The sequence below is a fragment of the Octodon degus genome, unplaced genomic scaffold (assembly GCF_000260255.1).
Source record: "Octodon degus isolate 3935 unplaced genomic scaffold, OctDeg1.0 scaffold00059, whole genome shotgun sequence".
NCBI classification, from domain to species: Eukaryota; Metazoa; Chordata; class Mammalia; order Rodentia; family Octodontidae; genus Octodon; species Octodon degus.
The window spans coordinates 4,258,588-4,269,163 of record NW_004524635.1 but is presented as its reverse complement, the minus strand read 5'-3'; the positions used below and the strand labels follow the sequence as shown (position 1 = coordinate 4,269,163).

The following is a 10,576-nucleotide window of genomic DNA, read 5'->3' as shown; positions in this document are numbered from 1 at the left end:
TTTTTTTGACAAGCTATCTGCTGTTGGAACTGCTGGTCTACAGCTTACGCTTTGAGAAACAAAGACCTAGATTGAAGATGTTGGTATATCTTAGCCTGTCTTGGGGAAAACAGCAAAATTTTCCTCTTAAAAAACTGTGGTACAGTGAATTAAAGTGTCTGCAAGCAGACACAGGGGCCAGAGGTTCAATCCCTGGGCCTGCCATTTGGGCCCCTGCCCCAGGGGGCTCACTGAGATGGTAGTTGAGATTGGGCATTATGGCACGTGCCTGTAATCCCAGCTCTTGGGTGGCTGTAGACAGGCAGATCTTTTAAGAGTCTGATCTAGTAGTGAGACCCTGAACACCCTCTAGACCCTTCCAAAAAAAAAAAAAAAAAAAAGGTGAGGTAGGGCCAGGGTGATAGCTCCACAGTCTGAGAGCCTGCCTGGCAAGCACAAGGACCCGGGTTCAATCCCTGGCACCACATTCCTGCCAGCCCCGAACTGAGTTGGCCACCTAAACCAGGTGTAGTGGCACACACCTGTAATCCCAGCACTAGGGAGACTGAGACGTGAGGATCACCATGAGTCCGTGCTGTGTAGCAAGACCCTGTACCAGATAAATAATTAAAGATTTTTTAAAAAAATGCTAAGGTACAAAAATGTGACCATGAGTAAAACATGACTTTAAAAACATGTTTATAGAAGAAATCATGAAGTGAAAATTAGGAGGTCTTCTGAACTTCCCTGTGTCACAAAGCCCGCTTATACTTGTTTCCCCAATCTGAGAGTAGCAAATGTCACCTCAAGCTAATGAATGCATATGATATGATTTGGAAGAAAAACATTATAGAAATGCAAATCATAATCTGTATTACTTTTTTTCTTATATTTTCTCTTTGTAGGAGATATCAGTGAAAAAAAAGGATCAAGAATGATTACTAACCTATGACTCCCAACAGTATGACAGGTATCTAATATATTTTCTTAATTTTTTTCATGTGTATTCATTTTTGTTCTACCTAAAGTAAAGTATAGGGTTCCTAAAGAGTAAGCTGAGTCTAAGCAGCGGTTACTTCCCAACCAAGTATTATTGTCCACCCTGATGAATATATACCTACAAAATATCCTTCATCTTCTTCAAGAATTATGAGATAGGGGCTGGGGAGATAGCTCAGTAGAATAAGAACTGGCCTCGCAAAGGCAGAGTCCTAAATTCAGTCCCTGGTACAGGAAAAAAAACTAATAATAATGATGAGATAGATCACCACCAGAGAAATAATGGAGAGGAAATGATAATCAATCCACCCTAAGATCGTCCACGCACACTGAATATACTTCATCTTCCTAATCTTTCAGCTCTTGCCGAAAGTGCCTCCCTGTCCTTGGTGACTGACCATGAAATCTATGCAAAGTGATCTGCTTCTCCCACTGAGCAGCAAAGTCAGAATGGAAATGATTGGGTCGCCTATGGCACATAGGAGCTATAAAACTTTTAGCAGGGGTAAAAGGGGAGGACACAATGACTCCTGCAAGAATATAAATTTATATAGTCTTATGTATATTAAGAATATACATGGTGAGGCCGGGGAGATGGCTCAGTGGTCTAAAGCTCCTACTTAAAAAAACAAGCTTAGCAAAACACAGGGACCGTGGTTCAATCCCCCAGCACCACATGCCAGCCAGCCCCGCCCCCTGGTGGGCTGAGCTGGCCACACACACACACACACACACACACACACACACAAATTTAAAAAATATATATATATACATGGTGGGGCCGGGGAGATGGCTCAGTGGATTAAGCTCTTCCCTGGCAAACGCAAGGGCCTGAGTTCAATCCCCGGTTCCACCAAAAAAAAAAAAAGAATATACATGGTGACACAGGCTGCAGTCCCAGCCCTGAGGAGGCTGAGAAGGGAGGATAGAAAGTTCAGGGTCCGTGTGGGCTACGTGGCAAGTTCAAGGCCAGCCTGCACTCCACAGTGATACACAGTCTCAGAAACAAAACCAAAACAGAATGTAAAGTTGTAATAGCACAAATTCTTAATAGACCCCTTAGAGCAGGAGCTGCACACCACAAGGCCCGAGGGACCAAGCACAGGGCTGCAATGAATAGAATGTTTGTGTGGGGGTAAAAACCAACCAGAGAACTGTTTCCCTCTGGAATGAGGTCATCCTCCACTTTAAGCAGTCGCTGACAAACAGAAGCTGCCTGTGTTTACAGATTTTGAATTTTTGGAAAAGTTATAAATCCAGATTTTAAATGAAATGTCTCAATTTTTAAATGTTAGTGGTTCGGATGGGTGAAGAAAAATGTGGTATTTGTGCACAATGAAGTAGTTATTACTCTGCCATAAAGAAGCAAAAACTTGAGTCATCTGTAGGATGACTGTAAGTGAAATAAATCAGATACACAAGCTGATTTTTAAAAATGGATAATAGGAAGTAGAAATTTTGTTCAAATGGGAAGGAGACCAAGAGATGCAAAGATGGGACAAGAAGGGGAGAGTAAGGAGATGTAACTAAAAATTGAAAGGTGTTGTATACAGGCTCCCCACAAGGAATATAATCTTTTAGGTAATGCAAATGTACTAATAAAAATTAAAACAATCCTAAGACTCATGAGCCAGTCTAACTGTGTTTACTACCTTAACTTAACCCTGCTATACATCTGCCGCCCTAGCATCAAGCCCATGACCATGCATTTGGTTACCATGGCAGCATAGCAGATACCCATAAGCCCCTGCATGTCATGGATACACCCTGTCTTTCAATAGTGTATCTGTGTCATCTCCTCTGAGATGAAGCAAATGTGCGGGAGAGTTTCCCTACAAACTCATTCTCTAGTACACTGGAAAAACTAAAAGCAGTGGAAAGCTGTCACTCTGTCCTCTGGACGTTTGGAAGACTCCTAGTCACCATAAACAGCTTCTCTCCCAGCATCGTTGCCCTATTACTCTACACATACACTTCAGCTCCTGGTGTACCAAAAAGATAGGGTACCTTGGAAAACTAGAACAATTCACATCTGTAAGAAATGAGGACCTCAGAGCCACATCTCATCTTTTCCTCGTTTTATTGCACATTAGCAAATACCAAAACCTACCCACTCCTATTTTTATTCCATTAACAAGATCAACCCTTCCCCTCTTAAATCTTCTATGTCATAAACCTGCCGATTCAGTGGAAAAATGATGTACTCAACCTTGGCAATAGTCTCCATGTTCATGCTGATAGTGAACGGGAATTCCTGTCAGAAAGAGTGATGGCTTACATTTGAAGAGTCACGTACATGTGAGCAAGTAGTGATACTGAAAAATGAAGGAAAGTGTTCTCCTCTTAAAGAAGGACAGAGTAAGATCAACTACCACACAAGAGGGCTGGGAAGATAGCTCAGTGGCACAGTGCCTGCCTGGCAAATACATGATGTCAAGTTTGATTGGTGGTATGAAAAACAAAGTACCACACAAGGTACTTTATACAGGTACTGTACACCCAAAAACACTTCCAAGGTACAGATTTCCAGAACATAACCTCCTACAACATACAGAAATGGCAACCTCTGGTATAAAGCTGGGCATGAAATGATTTGTGTGCTTCCTGGGGAGGGTCATCCTAAATGCTATACGGTAGTGAGCACCCATCCCAGGTCGCTTCTGGTCAAGAGTGGACAATATTTTATTGATTGTGGAGGACTAGCGAGTACCTATTTCCGGTTTCATAACCCAGAAGATGGCTATCATGTCTGTTCAGTTCTCCTGGTGCAACTTGAAAACTCACAGGCCATCTGTAAACAAATGGCTCGCCTATGTGTTAGCAAACTCTCTGTTTACAAAACAGGCAGCAGGTAAGCCTGGGAACAGCCCTGGGGAGGGGGTTCTTCTTGTTCCAGACCATCCTAGTATTGAGCAGAACCTCCAAAGCTGAATCAGCTGGAGGCTGAATGAGGTTCACTTCTGAACAGTTGTAGACTAAGCCAGCTTGGTGTTTTTTTCATAGTGTGGAAATTAATCCTAGTCCTATGTTGAAAAGAAATTTACTCCATATGTGTGTGTGCTCAGTGTATGTTAATAGGCTCAGAGAAGAAAAACATTACTTTAGTTACCCTTCTTTGTGTGTGATATAAAGTATTCCTTTCTTTCTCATTCACTGTGGGCTCAGGCTGCATGTTTATTTAAGAAACCTAAAGAGAGACCACAGTAAAGTTGTTAGCCATTGGAATTAAGTGCTTGCTCTAAGACCATAATTTTAAAGCCAAATATGCATGTTTTTTGTTTGAGAAGCATAATAGGTACCATTACTGCTGTGCCATGCAGAAGATCAATTAACCACATAAAAACATTTTTAAATGAGTAAGAGTTAAGAGCACTGAATCTGTTTTCCTAAAAACAAGCAAACCAGCAGTTTCAGATCAAAGAGGGACAGCTTTTATGTATAGCTTCTTTGGCTACAATGCTTATTCAATTTATGTATTTTCATTTATTCCAATGGAAACTTTATTTTCTGGGATTGCTTAACATCACCTACAGTAGAATCAGGTTTTGCCAAATTTCTATCACTATTTACCCCATGTAACTTGAAATTAGGACTGTATAAAATTGCTCATTGAAAAATACTGATTTGTAAATAAGACAATCAGAAAATAACTATGATATTTTTAATAGTGTGGAATAAAGCACTACTTCCTAGGTAATCCGAGGGAATTCTGCTGCCATTTATGTTGCTCTAATGAGCTGCATTTGAAAAAGGACCTTGAGTCACAGCACAAGGAAATGGGTTGTAAGATATGAAAACCTAAAAAATTTAGTGGGGCTGGGGAGTTCGCTCAGTGAGCTTGCCTAGCAAGTGCAAGGTCCTGAGTTCAATCCCCAGTACCTCAAAAAGTAATTAATTAATTAATTAATTAAAAAATAAATAAGTAATAATAAATGTAGTAACCAAGTTAGAGGCTTTTGGTCTTATTTGTAAAGAACTCAGAACTCATAATCCATTAACAATGGCCAAGGAGGCAGAAGCAAGGATCTGTTTTGGTCACATGGAACCTAGCTTTATACAATTAGGATATGGGGTCAAGTTAGTGAAATACTTACTGTGTTCTTTGAAACTTAGACCCCAGTCATTTAGAGCTGCACCATAAGGAACCCTTTAATACAAACAATATACTCCTCATTCACTGATCTAATGTGCATCTCTCCGCAGACAACCTGCTTGTTCATTTTACGTCCCTCTAGCTCGATTTTTCTTCTCTCTTTATCAAGGCATTATCATTGCAAGAACCCCGAAGTGATGTGTGCAGGGACACTCAGGGACTTCAGCTCTTGCCTTGGTGTTCCCCGCCGTGTGATCTCTGCATGGTTTTGTGTTTGCTTGCTTTGTTAAGGAATCATTTGTGGAGCAAAATTAAGAGGGGCATAGGTTTGTTTACACCTTTATTACTTCGGAGCATGAGTGTTTCGTCCATGTCCTGGGGCTGCTCTGATTTCATCTGTAACTCCCTGTTCGTATTTATTTTCCGTTTTCCCCATTATGATCTTTGTCTATTTTTCATTATCTATAGAAATTTTTATGTATTAATAATATTAACTGAGGAGTCAATCTCTCTAAATTTCCTATTCTTTATGAATTAATAAGAAAACAGTACCTGTTCATCTCTTCATTCACTTTCAAAATCATATTCCTCTTATATCAAAAATTAATATGAATCACATTTTCATAAAGTGACTCACAGGGCTGGGGAGAGAGCTCAGTAGACTAATCACCTGCCTGGAAAGCACAAGGACCAGAGTTCGATTCCCAGCACCACATGCACAATAGCCCCACCCCCCACAGCATGCTGAGCCAGCCACCCAAACCGGGCGTCAGGGCTCCCGCCTATAATCCCAGTGCTGGGGAGGCTTAGACAGGAGGATCACTAGGATTCCAAGCTGTGCAGTGAGACCCTGTACCAAACAAATAAATACAGTGAGACACATTTACATGGATGTGTATAAAGAAAAAGGAGCCCTGAGGCACAGTATTTTATGATCTGAGATTCTCACACTGAGCTTTCAGAATCAAAATGCTGAAGCTGGGAAAACTCAGTATTTTACTGTAAAGCCCACATGCTTTTCCAAGGTGGATCTTGAAGTGTCCCTTAGGCTTTTCAGCCGCTCCTGAGTAGCTATTTCATTCCTCCAGAAATAAAACCACAGTGATACCTGTGTCCTAAATCCCTTCCATAGAATATCTGTTCATGGTAGCAGAAAAATAATGGTACCCCTAGAAAATACTTGCATTTGTCACTTTAACCTGTCATTGAGACAGTATACCTGACATCACAATTAAAAGCTCATGGATTTTGGAGGGTTCCATCTGTTTCCAGAGCAGAAGGAAGGCATAGTGGAGGAAAAGCACTCACCACGTGGCAGCCCGTAGGTACCGAGAGGAAGGTGGGGGTACCCTCCCAGGTCATGCCCCTAGACACCCACCTCCAGCCAGGCCCCACCTCCCACCAGCACACTAAGTTACTGGACTCACCAGTGGGTGACTCCACTGACAAATATAACATCCCCATGATCCAGGCTCTGTCCAAACACGTGAGACCTTTGTGGGCCATTGTCAATCTAAACCATAATGATAGCTAACGCTAACAGCGTACACATTATTAAGGCTGTTCATTATCAATAAATGCTCTCACACAAAAGAATTTTATTCATAGTTGCTTGGCAATCTGTCAGGCAGTAATATTATCCTTGATTGCTAGGTTATTAACATAATGTTATTATAAATAATATATGATGAATATGTATTTGTGGAAAATGATAGGACTATTTTATAATGAACTGTCTTGTACCTGATTTTGTACCTCTCTATTTCTTCAAACTAAATTCTAAGGCAACGGAAATGCCAAATCAAAGAAACTGAACATCTTTTCAGAATACATTCTTTCGCCAGCTTTGTGCGGAGGCACACACCTGTCATCCCAGCGCTCTGGGGAGCTGAAGCAGGATGTTCACAAGTTTGAGCCCAGGCTGAACAATTTAGTGACACAGCAAAACTCTGTGCCAAAAGACACAAACATAAAAACTTTATTATTTTAAAGGACTGGGGATGCAGTTCAGAGCAAGGGCTCTTGATTCAATTTCCAGCACCACAAAAATTTTCTTTCTTCTGTAAATTATAAACAGATTAGTGCACCAATTGAGACACCCACCAGCTATGCAGCCTCTGTAATCTTCCCTCCCACTAGAGGGTTTTGGCTGATCAACCCATTTGTTTTTGAGGAGGCTAATAAATTGCCTAGGTAAGCATTTGTACTGCTCTTCAAAATTTCACATTTTTCTTCCTGAGAATAAATTTCACTATCCAGTACATATATGCATACATTCCTGTGTGTACACATATGCCAATTGACTGCAAAAGCTTTATTTTTTGGAACTTATCTGTTTAAATTTTCTATTGCATTTGTCTTATGATTTATGTATTAAGGAATTAATTCATTGTCCATCATCAATGTCACAGATGTTTTCACAATTCATTATATGCATCTGTTTATTATTTTGTTTTGTTTTGTTTGTATTTTAGGGAAGGGTCCACAGGGTGTTCAGGGTCTCACTACTAGATCAGACTCGTAGTGATCCGCCTGTTTACAGCCTCCCAAGCACTGAGGTTAAAGGCGCGGGCCACCCCACCCAGTCTCAATCGCCATCTCAACACACCCCGGAGACTGTTCTGGGACAGCTGGCCTGAGGATTGAACCCCTGGCCTCTGCACCTGCTTGCAGGCACTTTAATCAGCTGAGCTATTTGGCCGGCCCTTCTATTTGTTTATGGCAATATTTAACCTTCTTTCGCAATAATTTTACACGAAAAACAAATCAATGCAATTAGTTTCCAGCTATGCTTTACTTGGAGTCTTCAAATATTAACATTTTTGTCACAGTTGCTTTCCTTTGTATCTCTGTCTAACTTCTAGTTTGAACCATTCACAAATAAGTTTTAAACATGATGCCATAGTATTTGGGGACATACAGAAGTTTCTAGTTAATATACAATAGTTATATTGGGTATAATTTTATCATTTCCTATTGTCAAGCTTGGAAGTGTCTTCTGCTAAGTGTGAAGGAAGTAAATTCATAGGCCTTTTTCCATACAAACTTCTATTTCTATACAAAGGGTTATTGTTGTTGTTGTTGTTGTTGTTAATTAAACACACGAATTGTCTCAATCACACCCTCTTGTGATACTTTTTGTTTACCAATCATCCAGCCAAAGCAACTGCACTCTGGCCATGGAAGGAGAGGTGGGGAAACCTGACAGTGACAGGTCCCTCTGTCCTGCCTCTCAATAGCAGCATACTGAGCCCCTGGCCTTTCACCTGGTTGCCCTTGCACAAGGAACAAGCAGCAGAGGCCAAGGCAGGCTGGCAGCACCGAGTGCCTGCACACCACTCTGCCCTTTCTTCCACATGACTCCAGTGTGGGGAGGCTTTAGCCCAATGGATACACTCCTGGCACAGTTACTGTGCAAGGCATCTGGAGGTTTGCCTCACTTTCCTTCGGATTCCTCTTTCTCCAGTTGTGACCAAAAGTAAAATGTGGCCTTGGATTTTATAGAGCCAACTATACACATTACAGACATACAGTTTTGCAGAAAGAAAAATACTAACTTGCCCAGCTACCTAGCCCCACTGTTCCTTGAGCCAGTTACAAAAAGGAACTTCAATTTTATTTCTTGGGTATTGCACTATGCGAGGCAGCAGAGGCGCTTTGCTTTCCTCTTCCACATGGTATCACTTCTAAATGAAGTTAAAATCTCATTGCAGGTAGACTTGAAAGAAATATCAGTCTCCCCCTGAAAGCCCTGGAGGGCCAAAGGGGGACTTCCGCACACAGCCCACAGAATGTCTTGGAGTCATCCTCAGACTAGCTCCTCAGAGTCACTGCTGGAGCCTCATGTTCTCCTCCCCTCTCTCCCACAGGCTTATAATCTGGTGTCCTTGGGGCACACACTGCCTCCCCTCCTCAGCCTACTTACTCCCCTTAAGTCTGCCTGTTCTCTTCCTTTGAGAATTGGGTCCCCTTTGCTCCTTCTCTCCCATTCACATCTCCTCATAAAGCCCCACTTCGAAAAATCAGATCTTTCTTGAGAACTCTCCTTGGAAAACAAGGGGAGGAAATACTGTAAATGTTGGTTATTTCACATTTTCCCTGTCATATACAAATTGATAGAAGAGAATGAAAGCCCTCTGTGGTATCCACCCAGTCTAAGAAAAAAGAGACCAGCACCTCAGCTCAATTTTTCTAGTTTCCACCATAGCAAGGGGAAAATCAAGAAGCCACAAGAAAAGAGAAAGAATTTAAATGCAATCACTACATCAGCTTTTATTCAAAACAAAAACAAATGGTTCATTTTCCTCAGTAAACAAGAGGAACAGTAATTCTTCGTACACTGCAAGAACAGCTAGCTTTGCAGTAGAACTTAGTGGCTAGGACTAGCCCTTCTCTACTCTGATTGTTCCTCTCCAGGCCCTCCTAGCTTTCACTTCTGATCTTCTGCTGCAGAAGAAACTTTCTGTAGCCAAGATGATGCTTTCACATTAATGAAATCCCACCAGCTCTCATCAAGTCAATGAAAATCTTTCAAACTCCTGGAGTCTCGTAGACAATTGTATACAAAATCACTTTCTGGTCTTCAGCTGCAGTTAAGTGATCCTTAAGTTGAAAATATCAAAAGGATGAACGTTGATAGAGAATGAAATATGAGAGGAGGAGAGTAAGGAAAGAAATGTTTCAATCCATCCATTCTTCCTAGAAGCCTCCTTTTACAATGTTGAGCTGCTTCTCCAACCCCATTCCTAGCCACACATCCCTGCATCCCGCCACTCGCTTTCCATCATCTTCACCTGTGTCTTCATCACCTCTCCTCCACTAAGATTGCCTCCCAGCTCTGACTGCCCCACTATATCCATCTCCATCTGATACACTCATCTCAGCCTCTCTGCCTGCTATAATCAACAATAGCCCCAGCCCATCTTCACTTGACTTCTACTAACACAGTAACAACTGTATCATGACAGGGTTGTGTTATGTCAGACATATCTTCCTCTCTATGCTCCCAGTTGCCAACAAAGCCCAGAGGAGCTCCAAGTATGTAGATGCAAAGTCCTTCAAAAGAACTGAAAATAATTTTCCTAACAAGAATTTAGTTCATAATGAATTTGTGGTGTTGTTTGGCTTACAGTGAGCCAAGAGTTATTTCTAAGTGCCACCACCACCTGCCACCATCCCCAACTGAAAAATTCCAGGCTCCTATTGTATCAGTCTTTGCTTTTCTTTCAAGTCTTGGCTATGGTGACATTCTCACTCAGGAATTTGACTGTGCTATAAAAAAGGAAACCAGTGTGGGCTCCCCTTCCCCAAGCCCGCAGAGTACAGATGGCTTTCTTGTCCAGGTGCTAGAATAGAATCAAGAGCCATTTGCTCTAAGCCTCAGAGTTTATGTGTTGGCTGATGAAGGCCAACATGGTAAAGTCATCTGCCAGAGGTCACTACAGTGAACTGTTGGGGCTGCGGAGATGGCTCAGTAGAATAAGCGCTTCCCTGGCAAGTGCCAGG

The 10,576-nt window shown here is 41.7% G+C and overlaps 1 protein-coding gene across 2 annotated transcripts in view; it reads left to right on the top strand.

Moving 5' to 3' along the window:
• The window catches only part of Thrb (thyroid hormone receptor beta), a 239,898-nt gene that overhangs the window by 131,541 nt on the left and 97,781 nt on the right, over positions 1 to 10,576 (top strand). The window contains exon 2 of one of the 2 annotated variants that reach the window (XM_004634188.3): positions 885 to 949. The exons of the other annotated variant lie outside the window; for it this stretch is intronic. Coding sequence (XP_004634245.1) covers positions 928 to 949 — 22 coding nt within the window. The 5' untranslated portion in view covers positions 885 to 927. The remainder of the gene's footprint in view (positions 1 to 884; positions 950 to 10,576) is intronic. 2 annotated transcript variants of the gene reach the window in all.